Source organism: Neomonachus schauinslandi, chromosome 9 (assembly GCF_002201575.2).
Source record: "Neomonachus schauinslandi chromosome 9, ASM220157v2, whole genome shotgun sequence".
Lineage (NCBI taxonomy): Eukaryota > Metazoa > Chordata > Mammalia > Carnivora > Phocidae > Neomonachus > Neomonachus schauinslandi.
Genome location: NC_058411.1, coordinates 90,143,307 through 90,163,758, shown reverse-complemented (window position 1 = coordinate 90,163,758; position 20,452 = coordinate 90,143,307). Strand labels below are relative to the sequence as shown.

Genomic DNA, 20,452 nt, shown 5'->3' with positions numbered 1-20,452 from the left:
CACCCTCTAACAAGCTTGATCTGCAAATATGAACGGAAGGTGCAAATTGAGAAATACTTATCTCTAAATATTTTCACATGTAAAGGTTCAGGTGTAATTTTAAAAAGCCTCCCCTTATTGGAATGCATTAAAAAATTACATCTCGCAATCTTCAATCAAATTAAGGTTGGATTACATCAAGTGGCTGTACTAGGTTCATTCAGTTTCTTTCTGGAAATGTGAGTTAGCCTCTAAGAAATATTCAGAGTTTCAGAGCTTTATTATTTATGGCATTGTAAATGTCCTCAGTCATCGGCACATACATTTCTGCTTTGTCATCCAAGAAATATAAGGCATCTTTGATGACTGCAGGGTTAAAGCCCTCCTCCGTGAGGGTCACTTTGCGGTGCTTAAAAGTTCCAGTAATCTCAATGGTGTCCTGAAAAACAGCAAACAGTCCACATTGTTGGAGTGTTGTGTAAATAGATGAGGATTCAGGGCAAGGGGCAGAGGTGGGGCCAGAGGGCTGGCAACCCACAGGCATCTCGGGCTCAGGTGGAAGCTGTGAGAGGCAGTTCCGCGTATCAATACCTCCTGTTTACAGAAGCTCCATGGGGCGGGGGAGGGGGGTGGCTTGTTTTCATTCCTCTGGGGCTTTAAAATCACCTGTGGGGCATGAGGGGCTGTGGAGGGTGAAAGGCAGAGCAGAGCTGCTTATTGAGCTCCAGGCGTTACTAGAATATCCTGATTTATGGTGGGGTGGGGCTAGGGATCATCTACACACAGATGATTTTTTTTCTTCAATTGATAGGTGATGGCTGATCTGAGGGTATTTCAATGGTCATGTCTCTCAACCATTCTCGTCGTAAAGCAAATGTCAGTGCTTTATGAACATCAACAGAAATAACCCTGTAACTTCCGCAGTAGCAGGTAATCTAATATTTCTTTTCTCAAGTCTTCAGCTATAGAATCATAGAGCTCATAGTCCAAAAGTGAAGTGTTAAGCTAACCAATGGGTTGATGCTTGTGAAAGAAAAAAAAAAATCCCTCTGATGGTGATAGTTAAGCTTTTGATAGTTCCAAAACGGCTAATGATGCCCAATGAAATTTCACACCCTAGAAAGGTGTAGAACTTCAGTGGATTTTTCCATTCTTTAAAACTGGAAACAACAAACAGGAGGGTCGGAGCATTTCTATTTTAAGTGTCTGTCATGCCTCGTCAAACACAGACTTTGTGAGTTATCTGCTAATACTGCCACTGAGTGAACTGGTCTGTCATTTTAGGGGAAAAGGGATCAGGATTTGGCTTCTGCTAGTTCTATTTTCTGATATTTCTGCTTCCTTGTTGAGCTTCCAGGTCAAGGTTAGTGAAAATATGGCTAATAGGGTCGCCATGGTAGAAGGCAGTTTTTCCCTAAGAGACAGTGGTCTCCAAGAGAGAGGATAATTGAACTCGAGAGCAAAAGTTCTCACCTGTATTCTAAGAAACCGGGGCCTTGCATAAGTGGGCAGGTAATCAGCAACATGGTTAAAGAGTTTCTTTCCATCAAATTCATAGTTTTCCTTCATTTTGATCGCGGCCATGCCAATTCGACCCTCATGACCTAGAAATAAAGTGAGAAAATATTAGATGTGTTGGCCTGTTTATGATGCTTTCCTAGTTCAAAGAAGAGGGGACTGAGAACATTACAACATGGGTTTCTTTTGATAGTTGGAATTTCTATTTCAGATATATGTTGAAGTTATTCTAAGGTGAATACAACAACAAGAGCTATACACTGATTAAATCTTCTTTCTAAAGATTTATTTATTCACTTTAGAGAGAGAGAGTGTGGGGAGGGGCAGAAGGAGAGGGAGAGAGAAACTTCAGCAGACTCCTCATTGAGCTCGGAGCCTGACGCGGGGCTCGATCTCAAGACCGTGAGATCATAACCTCAGCTGAAACCAAGAGTCGGACGCCCAATGGACTGCGCTGCCCAGGGGCCCCCATTAAATCTTTATCATATGCCAGACCCTATACTAAGTGTGTTTTATGGACTACCCCATTTAACCCTCACCACAGCCTTACGAAGAAGTAGAAATGTTATCTCCACTTTACAGATGAAAAAACCTGGGGCTTAAAGACATTAAGGGATTTGTTCAAGTTCACACAGCAAATAATAGGCAGAGTCAGACAATGCTTGTAGTGGTCATCCTTCTTAGTGGCCTACATGAAAACACCTGAATGGGAGCCAGGTCCCACTTGTGGCTCAGGGAATTTCGTTTTTTGGACTCCCGTGAAAAGTCCTTGCTCTGCTGTCATGAACCACTGGGCTCGGGGCGCAGTGTCAGGTCCGTTGTGCTTGGGCACAAACACCACCTTTGAGACTTACTTATTTAATCAAGATACTTAATAGCTCTGCCTCTCTGCATTCCAGAGAAGCTGTGGGTCAGAAGGGTGACGGGAGGCACAAGGGTGAGCTGCTGTGGGCCCTCCCATTGATAAGCTTTATTCCCAAAGAGGCCGTGTCTCCACAGAGACAGCAGATCCAGCAGCTCTTTCCTCCCTGTCAGGCAGCAACGTAAGTGGAGAGGAGTTTAGAACAATTACTATACTGTTTTCTTGTGAGGACAGTGGTAATTAGGTCTTAATACGTCTTCTACCTGATCCAGCAGACCCAGCAGGAGTCTAGGTCCACTTCCCTGAACTACTTAGCTGTCATCAGAGAGGGGAAGGAGCCATCCTTCGTCACCTGGGCCCCAGCTTTCGAAACCTCTCCCATGGTGATTGTGTGTTTATCTGTGGCTCTAAAGAAGGTAGGAAACAAGAGGAAACATTAAAAGAAAGGAAATGCACCCCTATACAATTTGCCTCTTAGCTGAAGGAGGGAGGAAGGGCACCGGACCCTCTTTCTCTAGGGGTCCCGGGTAGCTCTGTCTTGAGAGCACCCATCTCCGGAATCTCGAATGTCTCAGATAAGCTTCTTTTAGAATCAAGGCAGAGGCTGATGCAACAGAAATCTTGAGCACTGACTGTCTCCTTGCCTTTCGCTCTGACAGAGGCAATGCCCAACTGAGACTCGAATAGTCCTATTGGGTCTCAGGTCTCTGCCCCAGCTCCAAGGGGTTGGTTTAGGGCCAGTTCAGCTCCAGTTTACAGCTGTTCTGGCCAGAGTCTCTCTAGAGCTGCACTGTCCAATGTGGTAGCCACTGGTTACATTTGGCTATTAAAATTAATTATAATAAAATCCAATAAAAAATTCAATTCCTCAGTTGTACTAGCCACATTTGGAGTGCTTAGCAGCCATATGGTAGTTATTGGCTACCATACTAGACAGTGCAGACATAGAACATTTTCATCATTGCAGAAAGTTCTATTGAGAACAAAAAGTTCTAGAGAGTAGCTGGGAAGTTCTGGTGTGACACCTAAAAAAGTGTCCACTGGACCCAAACTTTGGAGTACCTTCCTGGTCCAAAGCTGAGATGTGGGAAGGTCTTGCCGAGCTCTCTGCTGCTGAGAATCACTCTGGTGGACTGGCTTATTCTAGATAGCCCTGCCACGTTTCTAGGCTGGAATGGGGCTGGCTGTGTGCCTGGCAGTCCAGCCAGCCACAGGCATGGCACTGAGAATCAGACTCTGAAAGCTGAGAGACCCTACTTCTCAGTTCATCTCTAATCTTTCAATGCTGCAAGAATTCTCATAGGACATCCAGCTCCTTTACATGCCCCAGTCGGTGGGGCATTCCCCACCTCAGGAGATAGGCTTTTCTGTCGTCCGTCTCGGGTTCTAGGAGGCTTCTCAGGCTAAATTTTGCTCCCTGGTATTGCACACCTGTCATCTATAATTAAAATGATTTCTTCTCATGACAATACTCATGTGTACATCTGGTAAATAGGTGTTTAGCATTTATGTAGTTGAAATGAATGAGTTCTCTTGACAATCTCAACAGCAGGGCTGGTATTACCCCTAATTTTAGTGATTTGCCCGAAGTCCAATGGCCAGCAGGTACTGGAGCCCAGGACCCGAAGTCAGACCTCAGCACTCCCCACTCTGCTCGCAGAAGCAGATCTGCAGATGAAGGCGTGGTGACCCCACTCTGTGATGATTCTGAAACTCATGGGGTGGGCTGAGGTCCAGGACCTGTTTTAAAAGAAGTCTGGACAAAGTCAGCTCCTTTGCAGTTTTTTCTCCTAGCAACTCTACTTGTTTTTATTTGTGATTCCCAGTTCAGAGGCCAAGGGACCATTTCCCAGCTATCAAGCCTGGAACATCTTTTCCCGAGGTGTGCCAAATGCAGTGTGGGACCATGTATCTTGGAGAGATTGGCTTGCCCGAGAGCCCAAGAACAGCTGGGGAGCTGAACCCACAGAAGGAGGCCAGGTTCAGATGTACTGACCTGGCTGATTTACAATGGAATATAAAGCAGACATCAGCCCCTTACTCCCAGGTGGCTGAAAGAGTTGTTTGACTCTCCAGCTGGCAGGCAAAAGGGCTGACAAACTTTGCTCTGGGGTTAAAATTCTGTTCAGTTACTGTATGGGTTTAGGCATAAGGTTTAGACTTAGAATATTCTGTGTGTACCTGGCACAGACACTCCGTAAACAGTTACTTCTTGGACAAAATCGACTAGTCCTACTGTATCAGCGACTTCAGTGGTGGCCACATTTTCCCCTTTCCAGCTGGAAGAAAAGGCAAGGTTAGCAGAGGTTACCGGTGGGCCCTGGCCAGGCTGCCATGACAGGGCAGGTGGTATCCCCAGACCTCTGGAGGGTGTCTGCACCCGTTTTCCCATCTCTTTCCCCAAATCCCCAGAACTCAGTCATGGGAAGGCATCCTGCTCGGGAAACAAAAGACAAAGGCATAGGACTAAATAATAAAATGTGAAATTCCAATCTCACCACATGAAACACGATACAAAGAATGATGTTGTTCTAATGTCGAAATACAGGTTTGGCCTAAGAAAGGCCCAGGAAATAAAAAATAAGTCTCAATGACTTTTTGTTGTGTTTAGTTCTCTCACTTTTCTTACTAACTTCGGTTGCTATTTAATTCAATTTAATAGAATTTCGTCCTTGTATTTTAGGGTCTCATGGCAAAGGGAAAGCTTTGAATAGAAGATATACTTTATTTGCAGAGAGGTTATACTGTTAGTGCCCAATCAGGTGCTACTTGTCCACTTAATAAAGAGTTAAGTTTTGTCTTACATTTAAAAATTCTTTAGATCAACATGAAGTTGGCATAAAATCACGGTATGGATCCTGAGTCCTGGAATACTAGAGATGGAAGGATCACTGAGACCCTCATTTCGTGGGGGAAGGAATGGGTTGAGAAAGGCTACCTGCCTTGAGAGCACAGCTGGTCGGGAGTAGAGGTGAGCTTAGGAGCTTGGTTCTCCTCATTCACATTCTTGCTCTTCCTACTGCAGCCAGGCACCTTCCATCCCTTCCTCATTCATTCATGCAAAAAGTAATCATGTGTATTAAGCACTGTGCTCGGTGCTGGGAGTGAACCAGCAGACACAGGGCCTGGCCTCAGGGAGCTTACATAGAAAGGAAGCTAATTAAACCAAAATGTCATGAGGCTGGAGGACCATGCTGCAGTTAGGAATTAGTTTCATGGTCTTATTGTAATGACTTTCAAACTTCATGGTGCTGACTCGGGTTTCTGTGGGAAACCACCTGGTTAGGGCTGGAGCGTGGGAGGGAAGGAAACAGGCGGGGCTCAGAACCCTTCACCTCCTCTTCAGCTAGATCAGCTCCACATTAGCTTACATTTGATTTTATTTGAAGAAAGGCCCCATGACTGGAAACAGTGTGAAAATTCCTGGCTGTCCTACGTGTGTCTGGTAATAACTGAGGATAAATGAGAGAAATTGGATGGACTATTAGGCTCCAAAAATCGGGCACAGGTTTTCTGCCTTTTTCTCATCTGGTGTTGCTCAAGCAGGTTATCTGTCTGTGCATTGCAGAGTGACGCTTCCTGTGTTTTGTTCCTTATTTTCTGGGAATACAGAAGGTCGACCTGACACGCCAAGAGATAGAAGGAAATAGAGCATCGTAGCCAAAGTAGGATGCAATTCCAATTTAGGAGTCAGCCAAATTGTGCATGTGTTTGTTTTTTGGCTCAGTAATTCAAAGAAACCAACCGGAAAGTATCTCCAACTCGGTCATGAAAGTAGATGAAATTTTCATGGTCAATCAGTAAGAGATCGCCACTGTTGAAATAGAGGTCTCCTTTCTTAAAGACGTCTCTCAGTTTTTTCTTCTCTGTCTGAGTAGTTCCTCCAGCATAACCACTAAAGGGCGTAAGTTGTGTGATTCTGCAAACAAGGAGTCCAACCTCACCTAAGACGGCAGAAAGTAAATTGTCATTTTATGTGCAAGCAGTAGGCAAATTTTATGATTAACATTCTCTTAAAACTGTTGCCATACACTCAAAAATGGACATCTTCACACATGGCCCTTAAACCTGCTACAAATACCATTTTTAATTTATTTTAATTTGTTTTATTTTATTTTTTTTCAAATACCATTTTTAACCTTACAGGGGCTGGTACTAAGCCTATCTTCAACAATGAAAAAATTAAAGACGGACTTTTTTTATAATTAAAATACCCTCAGAAAAATGTAGTGCAATGTTGTTCAAGTTGCATTTTCAGTTACCTTTATTAGAAATCATTTACAAAGCTGATCTCATTTTCTATGTACAGTGGCAACATTCAGATGCTTATCATTTCAATAATTTGCATATATTATTAGGAATCAGTTTTTGAACTTACAATGGAAGATATTTTCTCCTTTACCTCAACCTTTAATTTTCCACAACCTAATACAACTCACAAGTGAAATATCCCCATCATTCCATCTTAATTTTACAGCATTTCCAAGACATAAACTTATAAAATTCTCTTTCAATCTGTTTTGATTGACCAAATGCACAGATTTTCCAAATTCTAGATCTTGAAGCGCCATATATATTTGTTCTGCAAGTGGATCTTAAAATTCTCTGAAAAGCGACTATGTTCAAAATAATTTTTATCTCATTTTACAGAAGATATGCATATCCCTCATATGCATAACCCTAAGTCCTGCCAATGGACATTGCCCCAGTTATTAAATTAACCCTGGGCTGAAATTAGCATATGTGGTTTTTTTTTTTTTTCAGACTACTCCCAGATTTTCAAATTTGTAATAAAGTTGAAACTCATTGGTTTTCCTATGCCTTTCTGAACTCTTATAACTGGGTTTTGATCACATTTTATATTAAAGTGGCTAACCCATGGCTTAAAAAAATAAAATCTAAATAACACCAAACTAAGAAAATTCTTTTAAAAACCTATCCTTCCCTGCCATATATATTTAAGTGTGTGAAGCCTGGCTTTAACAGGGGGTTTTGGAACATGTAGGGTATGCCTAGAGTGAGAGTGACAGGTCATGAGAATTTTCCCTTAGCAACTTTGATTTTTTCATTCCTTGATAGAAACATGAAAAAATGCCTAGCTTTGGAGCAAAATAACACAATGCTAAGAAGTGGTGAATGCTAAAGAACAAAAAACAAAGAAACCCCAAAAAACAACCAACCAAACCAAACAACTGTTGCCATACAATCCATTGGCAACACGCTGGCTGTAAGAAGTGTCACTTTCCATGCCCATGTACATGTGTATCCATACACATCAGATACACACATATAGACACTGTACACACGAAATACAGAATTCTATGTGGCCACGCATTTGTAATTCTAAAAAGGCTAGTATTTTACTGAATAATGATTTACACACAGCATTAGACAAATGCACAGTATGTTAAGCTTGAAGGTAAAGATCTAAAGCAAACTATATTTTGCAACCGTACTTACATATTCCTTTCCACAAAATACCCCATAGTCAGGAAGTTGTTAAGCTAGGTTTCAAAGTATAATTATGTTACATGTAGTGGTAAATTAGTACCTTTTGGAATTTCTGTAACTATTTCTGAGGGTACTTAAATAAATCTCTTTTATTCCCCCACTCTAAAAAATTTTACCACGTATTCATTTTAACAATGATATGTTAGTTCTTAATAGTCACTTGATAAAGGTAAGAAAAAACCCAGGTTAACTGAACAAAACTCTCCTGTACCTTTGGGAACTCTGATGCAATATCCATTTCCATCTCGCACAGGCTCATCTTTCTCCACATCATATTTAATCAGATCGTAAGATATGACTTTCTAGCAAAATGAAAATATATCATTTTATTTTATTTATTTTTAAAGATTTTATTTATTTGAGGGAGGTTAGAAGGAGAGAGCGCGCGCACACGAGCACAAGCATGGGGAGGGGCAGAGGCAGAGGGAGAAGCAGGTTCCCTGCTGAGCAGGAAGCTGGACACAGGGCTCATCCCAGGACTCTGGGATCATGACCTGAGCCGAAGGCAGACACTTAGCTGACTGAGCCACCCAGACACCCCAAAATATATCATTTTAAATACAAATTTCTTCACATCTTTTCCTTTTTATTGTGGTATAGCATACATTAAGTACAAAAAGTGCATATATCTTAAATGCCCAGCTTGATAAAATGACATATAGACACATCCATGTCACTACCACCCAGACCAAGACATAAAACATTTCCAAATACTGTCAAAAGTCTCCTCTTGCCCCTTTCTGTCAAATCCACCGCTATTCTAACTTATCACCATCAATTAGTCTTACACTTCAAATAAATGAGATAAGGGGATGAAGTATGTGTCTTTGTGTTGCTGTTTTCCCGCTGTATAATGTCTGTTACTCATCTAGCCATGCTAATGGCTTTTTTCCCAATAGTTCATTTTTTATTGCCATGGAATTTTCCTTGTATGAATATACCACAATTGATCTATCCTCCCGTTAACTGGCATTTGGACTGTTTTTAGTTTTAGACTTTTACAAATGATGCTGTTATGAACACTCTCATACATGTGTTTTGGTAGACATGTCACAAGTGGGTTTTAAAAACCCGTATGCCAGTGTTAGAAGTTTCATGTTTCCACACATTTTCCAATATATTTAAGGCTCAGTGGTATAATTATTTCATGCCTGTGGCTATAAAATGATTAATTTTATATTTCACATACACATTTCAAAGGCATAAGAATTTCAATTTATGTAGTTCGGTAAGAGTAATAAGTATATTTTTTCTCTACTAATATACTCTTTTTTTTTTTTTTTTTAAGATTTTTATTTATTTATTTAACAGATAGAGAGAGAGCACAAGTAGGCAGAGCGGCAGACAGAGGGAGAAGGAGAAGCAGGCTCTCCGCCGAGCAGGGAGCCCGATGCGGGGCTCGATCCCAGGACCCTGGGATCATGACCCGAGCTGAAGGCAGCCGCTTAACCGACTGAGCCACTCAGGCGCCCCTCTACTAATATACTCTTATTTTCTCTACTAAATAGGACGGTATTTGGAAGTAAATTATTAGCCAGGAAGACTGTGTCCATTTCCAGTTTATATTTAAGTCTCTATGATAAGTTAACCAATCAGATGCTTTAATCGTAGCAGATGACCATTACAATCAAGTAGCATTCATAGTCAGCCAGTGTTAGATCTTGTTTATTTGCAAAGGTGTAAAAAATTTGGGTGTGCTAATGCTTCTTTCCACATCAGTTGCAGGGGCATCTTCTTCCTTTTTTTCAGTTAAAAAAATATCTTCTTGTTTAAAGCCGAAAAACGGACAATAAAACATGGTGATCAACCACTGAGAAGCCAAGAACTAGTAGTATATGGCTCCCACTTTTAAGGTCCTCAGGTCTGGTTGAAAACAAATGTTTCCTTGCCTCTCGTCTTTTTCAGGGTCAATAGCAATGACATAGACATCTCGTACCATGTCCCAATCAACTCAGCTTCCTATCCTTTCTTGTTCTGAGCTGCATTCGACCCAGGTCCCCGAGGTTCGGGCTGCTGCAGGTTGAACTGAAGCTAGCTAGAGAAGACTGACCTTATCGGGTGCAGCTGCAGTGGGGAGTCAGAAATGGATTCGCAGCCCTGTAAGCAGTGCTGCCTGGTAGAATTTTCTGCGATGATGGAAATGTTCTACCTCTGTACTGCCCAACACGGTAGTCATGAAACACACGTGGCTACCGAGCATGTGAAATATGGCTAGCGTGAATGAAGAACTGAATTAAAAATGTCATTCACATCATTTAAGTTGAAATGGTCACATGTAGCTAGCGGCCGCCGCGCCGGATGGCACAGGTGTGGAGGACGGTGGCGGGACTTGCGTCACATAGGTGTGGCTGTCAGTGTCCCAGAGGTTCCTGGGGCTTGAGAAGGCCTTGAGATAAGGCTACAGTGTGAGGAATGGGATGATAATAAGCACTACAGCTAATAATTACTCACGGCTATTATATGCCAGGCATTGGGTTATATCCTCTAAGGATTTTTTTCCCCAAGTTATTTAATTCTTTCAATAACCCTTCCCCCTTATTATAAATACAGAGTTTGGGCCAGGCACACTAGGCTCTACATTTTCTCTTTTTATCTCCGTTCTACAAACAATGAAATGGTGGCCTAAGGAACACAAAGTGACTTGCTCGAGTTCACCCAGCTGGTATGCAAGGTGCTGAAAGTTGATTTCTCAGGGCAGATCTCTTATGCGCACAAACTGCTGTCCTTTGTATTCTGCCCATCAGTCCCCAGGGACACATGCTGCGGGGGAGCTCTGGTGTGACTCTTCAGGGCCAGGCAGGAGGGGCTGCCAGATGCATAGTGCCTGCAGGGACTCCTCAAGCCAGTGGAGGCTCAGCCTTCGCTAAATATTCCTGGGATGGTTGAAAAACAGGGGGTCACCCAGAAGACTGACTGCTCAAACACAAAAAAGGCGAAGAGACTGTCTGGAGAGCCCGGGCCATTAAATGCCTGTGAGGGAACAGAGACTGCTATGTGAGCTGGCTGAAAAATAAAAACTATCTTTCTGGTGGAGTGATCAGGCAAATTCAAATGTCTGTGAGATCCCAGAGCTGCCACGCAGTCCAGTTCTCTTGAAGGTCTAAACGCAAACGGTGGTTCCTAACCCTGGCGGCACAGCTTTCGAAAAACACCGATGTGGGTGGCCTGTCTCAGAACCACGGGACCCGGAGCTCAGGGGGTGGCACCCTGCACCTGTAGACATACAGAGGGCCCCCGGTCACTGTGACGCACAGGACCATGAGCGAGAAACACCACATTTCAGGGCGTGCGGTAAACTTACCGAACCAGCAGGCTTCTGGTGTTTTGACATCTACACGTATAAACGGTATCAGGAAGACGGCGCGTAAGTTGCAGGTAGCAGAGGTTGTTATGAAGAGAAATTGAGATTTTAAAATTAAAGGGCCCTGTCGCTTTGCGCTCATCATCACAGAGAATGAGCAGATCCTCTGTCTTGGTGAACACGGATCGGCCATGGCTCTGATGAGGTATGAAATTCTAAGAACGTCATCATGACACAGCTTTTAAGAAGTCTCTGTATTCTGAAAGTCAGCTACGTATGCTTTCATCTTTCAATGTACTTACTTTCTGTAGGTAGTTTACTCTCCCAATAGCACCGATTTTTCTCGTATAATTCACAAAGGCAATATTGCCTTCAGTGGCAGCGTAGAACTCATAAATGCAAATGTCCCCAAATCTCCTGGTGAATTCCCTCCACACATCTCCTCGCAAGCCATTTCCTATTGCTAGTCTCACTTTATGGACGCGATCATTTGGTTTCTGTGGTAGGAGGAGGAGAGACCAAATTAAAACCTCTCCGGAGACTGTACATAGGTACATAGGACTTGATGCCGTTATGTTTCTACATATTCACGTTGGTTGTGGATTCACCTCGCAGTGCACACCTTTTCTGTCACTCACACACATCATGCCTCCTCCCCGCCAACCCACGCGGTTTGGGCCGACAGCTAGAACTCTGATTTAATAACCAAAAGACTTGGCTCTTCCCATTTTGATTTTTAAAAGGCAAGGTGAGATGATTTGATAGAACTAAGTGAGGCCAACATTTAATCCATATCCAATCTGGAAGCTAGAATAAGGTATTGATTGTTTTCTTGATGGGGCTGGTGAATCTCAACTGCCGGAAAGGAGGGGTCACATGGGAAAGATCTATCAAAGACTGACAATCTGAATCAATAGTCTTCACTTGACAAGGAAGAAGAAAACTGGGAACATAGTGTAAGGAGAGAGAGAATGATTTTCTACAGTCATTAATGTTAGGGTCTCAGGGGACTTTTTTTTTAAAAGAAGAAGACTTTTTTTTAAAAAAAGATTTTATTCATTTATTTGAGAGACAGAGAGCATGAGTGGGGGGAAGGGCAGAGGGAGAGGGAGAAGCAGACTCCCCACTGAGCAGGGAGCTGGATGAGGGGCTTGATGCGGGGCTCGATCCCAGGACTCTGGGATCATGACCCAAGCCGAAGGCAGACGCTTAACCGACTGAGCCAGCCAGGTGTCCCTGGAGAGAAGACTCATGATCATGTCCTCATTTCACAGACCCAGAGGTCACAAAGCCAGGTAAAGCTGAACCATGACAATGAAACTGTCCCAATGGGATTGGGAAGAGGAAGAGAGAGAGGAAGCTGACTCCCAGTTGCCTCAGGTGGCCTGGGAGGAATATACTTTGCTATAAATAAAAATCACAAAGGAAAAATTGTCTTGAGTGTAAGAACTGAAAGGAGACCTTGTATCAGCAGGAGAGGTGGAGTTAGGACCAGGTTGCTTTCCATTCAACCACAATCAGTTGTGAGGCCCCTACAAATATGTCCAAATCTATAGTAATTTCGATGATATTTTATATTAATAAGGCAATTTATGTCCTCCAGGAGATCACAGTTTGGTGGGAGAGAAAGGTAAACAAGTATAATTTTAACCTGCAGATTCTGTAATTCTATGACCTTTAACAGGAAATGGAATGGAATGGGTGAAAGTGCTTGGTAACTAGGATTCTCACATTGGGGCACCTGGGTGGCTCAGTTGGTTAAGCGACTGCTTTCAGCTCAGGTCATGAGGATCGAGCCCTGCATTGGGCTCCCCACTGAGCAGGGGGAGTCTGCTTCTCCCCCTCCCCCTGCTCATGCTCTTTCTCACACTTACTCTTTTTCAAATAGGACTCTCACATCAAGTGTTTTCTTGGATCGGACAACATTTGGCTTACAAATGTTCTTCAGAGCATTTGCTCCATTATTTCCTCTTCTGTGAAATCATTGTGACGTTATTTTGGAGCTAGAGTTCCTCTTGGAGAAGAGCTGTTGGCATAGAGAGACTGGTGGTTCTCTGGTAAGGGGAGGGCCTTTGATAGGACAGGTGAAAACCCAGCCAAAACAAAGCTTGAATTGAGTTCCGTGCGAGAGGAGGCAGCGGGTCAGGGGAGTAGTGAAGATGCATTTCATTTTTGAGTAGCTCCTTGGTCAAAACTCAGGGGGTGAAGCTTCTTCAGGAGTCCTAACCAATGAGGAGGACAGATACTGGTCACTCGTAAAAACTGGGTCCCTGGTGTGGCCTTTCTGAGGAGGAAATGTGTAGGGCCCAGGGGTCTCCTGCCAGTAGTTCTTAACCAGGGTGCTCAGCAGGGTTACCTGAGCAGCCTTTTAAATCTGCATGAACCTCGACATTCTGAGTGGGAACCTATTCTTTTTTTTTTTTTAAGATTTTATTTATTTATTTGAGAGAGAGAGAATGAGAGACAGAGAGCATGAGAGGGAGGAGGGTCAGAGGGAGAAGCAGACTCCCTGCCGAGCAGAGAGCCCGATGCGGGACTCGATCCCGGGACTCCAGGATCATGACCTGAGCCGAAGGCAGTCGCTTAACCAACTGAGCCACCCAGGCGCCCGGAACCTATTCTCTTAATCAGCAACCTAGGTCCACAGGTCACTGAATCTATAGATCTTCCTCGATTTCTGATGGCATTACATCCCAATACACCCACCATAAATTAAAAATGTCATAAGTCAAAAACGCTTTTAATTCACCTAATCTACCGAACATTAGAGCTTAACCTAGCATACCTTAAGTGTGTTTAGAACACGTACATAAGCCTACAGCTGGGCAAAATCATCCAGCACAAAGCCTATTTTATAATACAGTATTGAATATGTCATGTAATTGATGGAATACTGTACTGAAAGTGAGAAATAGAATGGTTGTCTGGGTCTCGGCTGTTCACCCTCATGATCGTGCGGCTGACTGGGAGCCGTGGGTCACTGCGCCTGCCCAGCATCATGAGAGAGGATCAGAGTATCTATTGCTAGACGGATAAAGATCAAAATTCAAAACTCAGTGTATGGCTTCTACTGAGTGCGTATCACTTTCACACCATGGTAAAGTCAAAAAATCATAGGTGGAACCATCATAAGTTGGGGACTATCTGTATTCCTTTTTAGAATTACAAAGTACCTAGAAGTAGGGAGGCCATGTGTCTGGTTGGTCAGGGCCAGTCCTGGTTTATGCCCGTGGTCCTGATGTGCTTATTAATTACACTCCTTTCACTCTCAAGTGTCCCTGTTTAGACAGTGAATTGTAGGGTCACCCTTCCATAAGGCACTATTCTCAGTTAAGGATTGTCAGCTTTTCAGAGACCATCCTCGCCTCCCACACTGCTGTCCCTCACTGCCCCTCCAGGAATAAAACGTCATAAATATTTGAAGAATACAGACTTTCGCTTAAAAATAACCTCCTGACCTGGGGCTTACCTGCTCCCAGGCCTGTGTGAGAAGCTCCAAAGTAGCATTCCAGTGTGTAAACCCAAGACTTTACTAAATCCGTATGCAGCCCGTAATCACCCTCTTAGATCATTTCCTTTTCTAATGCGTGGTGAACATCTATCTCCCCCATGAGATTGTAAACTCCTTTGAGGCCAAATAGATCTCTCTCTATCATCTGCAGTGCCTGCACCTGGCTTTGCATACCGAGCAATAGCTTCAATAAAAGAAGGAGTAACCTCCACCAGGGAGCCCTCAAGTTCCCTGTTCGACAGTTAATGGCCCGGACATCAGCCCAAGGGCAGGGCCTAGGGCACAGGAGGCGGCAGGTGCCTCGGGTGCCTGGGCCACAGGCCAGCCTCCCAGGTGCAGCTCTCACCTGGGGGTGGCAGTTAGCTGGGCTGAGAGTCACAATACCATGAGCTCGGTTTTCATCATGAACTGAGGAATCTTATTACACCAGCAGAAGGGATTAAGGCTGTAAGCTGTAAGTGTCTGTGCACACAAACTGGGAGATCCTGGAACCTTCTGCGATGTCTGGTTCTCACCCAAGTTTTGCTCACCACTGGCTGACAGTACCTGGTGTGACTTGAGTTTTCCTTGCCCGTAGGAGAAAGTGTGTTTCCTCATCACCAAATTCACTCCTCAAGGGAGCTGTATTTTAGGTCAAGAGTCACCCGCTTGTTTTTCTTTAACAAAGATCAAACCTTTGATTCCATGTGAGAGAGGTGAGGTCACATGCAAACACACCCGGGGGACTTAAATCCGCACTAGGATTTGATGACTGAAAGGTGAGAGGTCAGGGTGTCCAGAGAGGAATGGAAAGCACCAGGTAAATAAGTAAACAGAAAACTTTTATCGAGGGCTTTCCTACTACGTGCCAGGCATTTGACCTTTATTATCTTACTCAAGTTTCTATAGAATCCTACCAAAATGTGATAGGTAATGAAAATATTTGCCTCAGGGGTGCCTGGATGGCTTCGTCGGTTAAGCGTGGTGGGACTCTTGATCTCAGCTCAGGTCTTGATCTCAGGGTCATGTGTTCAAGCCCCGCATTAGGCTCCATGCTGGCTGTGAAGCCTACTTAAAAAAAATATATATTGGCCTCAATTACAATTGAGGAATCAGAGTCTCAAAAAGATTAAAATAATTTGCCGGAGATCACACAGGTAGCAACATAGTTCTCCAAGATTCAAATCCAAATCTATGTGAATGCAAAGAGAATTCTTTCCCCCTTAGTTAAAAAAAAAGTGTGGCACATGTGCAGTCTAACGTTCTAACAGTCAAAGCACTGAAAGGCTTTTAAATGGCCGTCACCCCACTTGCCTGCTTCCATCCTCTGCCTCCGCTCTACCACCTGGAGGCAGACACTGTCCACTCTTGTAGCTCCTTCCTCTTCTCTCCGGTTTCTAAATTACATGCTTAGACTGCTCTCTTTTGATTCATCAATTGTAGATGTTATTTGTTGATTTTCTATTGTGCTGGAGGAAGTTGAAGCTCTCTATCATTCTCTTCAGTTTTTCCAATATCCCAATTTTTGGTTAAGTCAATATTCGGTGCTCACATTATTTTGCTCATCATACACTACTGAGGAGCCAAGGAATATACTCTGATCAAATTCTTGAGGCAGTTTTTTTCCCCCTGGAATTCATTGCCACCTGCCCATTTGCTTTGTTTTCTTAGTTTCTACTCACAGGTGTTTCTTCACCGTCCAACAGCCTCGAAATACAATGTTCTTCACTGAAACCCACCAGATGCTCTAATTTCCTTGGTCCCTTTGTGCTTCCTTTTAGCCCCCTGCTCCAGTCTGTACTGGTTGCTCTCCAGGCCTGGGGATTCCCTTTACCTCTCTCTCCTGGATCCTGGGTCCTCAGCTCTCTCTGCTCACTCTCCTGTTTGCATGCAACACTTTCTCTAGTAACTTCACAAAGGAGGGTGTATAGGAGGTAAGTTATTTTGAGACTTTGAATGTCTGAAAATATTCTTACTGTACACTTGAGTGATAATTTGATCGTATATAGAGTTCTACATAGAGTTCTAGAGAGGCAATACTTTTTACTAAGAATTTTGAAGGCACTGATGTTTTATCCTCCAGCTTGCAGTGTTGCTGTTGCCAAGTCAAATATTATTCTTACAGACTCTTTCCTCTCTCTCTCTCTTTGTTTGGTAGTCTTATGTTTCATCCTGGTGTATTTAAAAATTTAAATTCCACCCATTCTATTGGGTACTCACTTGGCTCTTTCAATTTGTCCTTCAGCTCTGGGGAAATTTTCTTTCCTTTTTAATTTTTTTTTAATTTTAAAAAGCTATTTCTCTTCAGCATTGTTTTTTTTTTTCAGACAGGCTGACCATTATTGTTTTCATTTCACTTTTAAAAAATATTATTGTTGGGGCGCCTGGGTGGCTCAGTCTTTGAGCGTCTGCCTTCGGTTCAGGTCATGGTCCCAGGGTCCTGGGATCGAGCCCCGCATCAGGCTCCCTGCTCAGCGGGAGGCCTGTTTCTCCCTCTCTCACTCCCCCTGCTTGTGTTCCCGCTCTCGCTGTCTCTCTGTTACATAAATAAATAAAAAATCTTTAAAAAAATTATTGTTTTTGTTGTTATTATTATTATTATTTTATTTTTTTTAAGTAGGTTCCACACCCAGCATGGAGCCCTAAATATGGGGTTTGAACTCATGACCCTGGGATCAAGACCTGAGCTGAAGGATCAAGAGTTGGAGGCTTAACCGACTGAGGCACCCAGGTGCCCCTAAAAATATTATTTTTAAAGTTTTGTTTATTTTTTTAATTAAAGTGTAGTTGACGTATAATGTTGTTAGTTTCAGGTGTACAACAGAGTGATTTAACAATCTATACATTACTTAGTGCTTACCGTGATTAATGTCAGCATACAATGTTATTTCTATATTATTGACTATATTCCTTATGTGGAACTTTTTACCCCATGACTTTCTATAACTGGAAGTTTGAATTTCTTAATCCCCTTCACCCATTTCACTCATCCCCTCATCCCTCTCCCTTCTGGCAACCACCAGTTCGGTCTCTGTATTTATGATTCTGTTTTTTTGCTTGTTTGTTCATTTTGCTTTTTAGATTCCACATATGAGTGAGATCATATGGTATTTGTCTTTCCCTGACGACTTACTTCACTCAGCATCATACCCTCTAGCTCCATCCATGTCATTGCAAATGGCAATATCTCATTCTTCGTTATGGCTGAGTAGTATTCCATTGTGTATATATACCACACCTTCTTCATCCATTTATGAAGTTTCCTTGTAATACTTCTTTGATAATATCCTCCTCTCCATTTTCTGTTCTATTTTCCCAATTTTCTATTAATTAGATGTTGGACCTCTTGGATTGATCTTTTATCTTGTTTCCCTTCAAATCCATCACTTTATCTTTTCTCCAACTTTCTCTAAGATTTCTCAGGTTTATCTTCCAAACTTTCTATGAATTAAACACTTTAAATCATATTTTTATTTTTGGGAGATTTTGTTAGTTTTTTTTTTTATAGCATACCATTCTTGTTTTATGGAGAGAATATCTTCTCTAACAGCTCTAAGGAAATTAATTATAAGTTTTTGGAAGTTTTCTCCTGCTTTTTGAACTGATGCTGTCTCTCCTATTCTTTTGATGATATTTCCTATTGGAGGCTTTCCTCAGCTGTCTGCTGATCCCTGATGTCTGTTCATATTCAGAAGTAAGGCAACTAAAAGATGTTTGAGTAGCTTTGTAAGCAGGGGAAGTGCTCTTGCCAAGTGGGCTCTGCACTGTCCCGTGACAGGGTAGTTCTACCTGAGAATTAGACTTCTAGATTCTCTTGCCTACAAGCATAAACTGGCTCTGGAGTTCTAGAAGCTGTGCAAGGGAAAGGCACTGGTGGTCTCTCTGGTTAATAAGCAGATATTTACTCAATCTCTATTTTCAGTGTTTCACCCCTGCCCTCCTCCACTTGTGAGGTCCTTTAGTTCAAAGCTCTTCTAGGTCTTCTCCAGAGAATAAACTTCTGGTCTTCTACAAGGGTGGGAGAGGGGAGGAGATGTCTAGCTATTTTTTACACAGAGGGAGGGGTAGAGGAGAAGCAGACTCACTGCTGAGCAGGGAGCCAGAGATGGGGCTCGATCCCAGGATCCTGAGATCATGACCTGAGCTAAAGGCAGATGCTTAATTGACTGAGCCACTCAGGCGCCCCGCCAGCATCCCTGATCTTAACAACTAATATGCTACACTTCTGCCTGGCTCCCTTAAGACAAAAGAAAGCCCCCAGTGACAGGAATGAAAGGAAGAGTCTCCATTTCTCTGCTCTACAAAGAGGTCTTTCACCCTCCGGTGTCCTCAAGGTTCATTCATGTTATAGCATAGTGCAGAATTCCCTTCCTTTTTAAGGTTGAATGTGTACATACCACATTTTGCTTATCCATTCATCCATTCTTGGACACTTGGGTTGCTTCCACGTTTTAGCTATTATGAATAATGCTGTTATGAACATGAATATACAAATATCTCTTTGATAACCTGTTTTCAATTCTTTTGGGCATGGTACCCAGAAATGGAATTGATGGGTCACATAGTAATTTTATTTTTCATGTTTTGAGGAACTGCCATACTGTGTCCACAGTGGCTGAACAAGTTACATCCCACCCACAGTGCATGCGGGTTCTAATTTCTTCACATCCTCACCAATGCTTGTTGTTTGCTGTTTTTTTTTTTTTTTTTTATAGTAGCCATCCTAATGAGTATGAAGCGGCATTTTACTATAGTTTTGATTTGCATTTCCCTAATGATTAGTGATGCTGAGCACTTTTTTTTTTTCATGTGCTTATTGGCCATTTGTATATCTTCTTTGGAGAAATGTCTATTCAAGTCCTTTATATTTGAATCAGGCTGTTTTTTTGTTAGTGAGTTTAGGAATTCTCTATACATTCTGAATATGAACCTCTTCTAAGACATATGATTTGCAAATATTTTCTCCCATTCTGTATGCTGCCTTTTTTACTCTCTTTTTTTTTTTTTAAAGATTTTTTAAAAATTTATTTAACAGAGATAGAGAGAGAGCGTAAGTAGGCAAAGTGGCAGACAGAAGGAGAGGGACAAGCAGGCTCCCCGCCAAGCAGGGAGTCTGATGCGGGGCTCGATCCCAGGACCCTGGGATCATGACCCGAGCCGAAGGCAGCCGCTTAACCGACTGAGCCACCCAGGTGCCCCTAGGTCTTTTTTCCATTTTGAGATAATTTTTGTATAAGCATGTTAGATAAGGGTCCAACTTCATTCTTTTGCATGTGGATATTCAGTTTTCCCAGGACCATTTGTTGAAAAGACTGTGTCCTTTCCCCACTGAATGGTCTTGGCGCCCTTGTCAAAAATCATTTGACAATATGTACGAGGGCTTATTTCTGGGCTCTCTATTCTATTCCACTGGTCTATATGTCTGTCTTTATGTTAGTACCATATTATTTTGATTACTATAGCTTTGTAGTAAGTTTAAAAGTTAGGAAGTATAAATCCCCCAGTTTTGTTCTTCTTTTTCAAGATTGCTTTGGCTATTTGGGTCCCTTGAGACTCCATATGAATTTTAGGATACGTTTTTTTCTGTTTTCACAAAAAAGTGTCATTGGGATTTTGATAGGGATTGCATTAAATCTATAGGTCTCTTTGGGTAGTAGCAATATTTTAAAAACATTAAATCTTCCAATCCATGAACATGGGGTATGACTTCATTTATTTATGTCTTCTTTAATTTCTTTCATCCATGTTTTCTAGTTTTCATTATACGTGTCTTTCACCTCCTTGGTTAAGT

The 20,452-nt window shown here is 42.5% G+C and overlaps 1 protein-coding gene across 2 annotated transcripts in view; it reads right to left on the bottom strand.

Annotated features, from left to right (window-relative positions):
• Nucleotides 1-212: 212 nt before the first annotated feature.
• SLC27A2 (solute carrier family 27 member 2) overlaps nucleotides 213-20,452 on the bottom strand; it is a 40,685-nt gene continuing 20,445 nt past the window's right edge. For both annotated transcript variants that reach the window (XM_021693873.1, XM_021693874.1), the window contains 6 exons: nucleotides 11,474-11,668; nucleotides 8,082-8,172; nucleotides 6,105-6,303; nucleotides 4,541-4,638; nucleotides 1,453-1,583; nucleotides 213-418 (listed from right to left, as the gene is read on the bottom strand). In XM_021693873.1, the coding sequence (XP_021549548.1) occupies nucleotides 242-418; nucleotides 1,453-1,583; nucleotides 4,541-4,638; nucleotides 6,105-6,303; nucleotides 8,082-8,172; nucleotides 11,474-11,668 (891 nt within the window). In that variant the 3' untranslated portion in view covers nucleotides 213-241. The remainder of the gene's footprint in view (nucleotides 419-1,452; nucleotides 1,584-4,540; nucleotides 4,639-6,104; nucleotides 6,304-8,081; nucleotides 8,173-11,473; nucleotides 11,669-20,452) is intronic.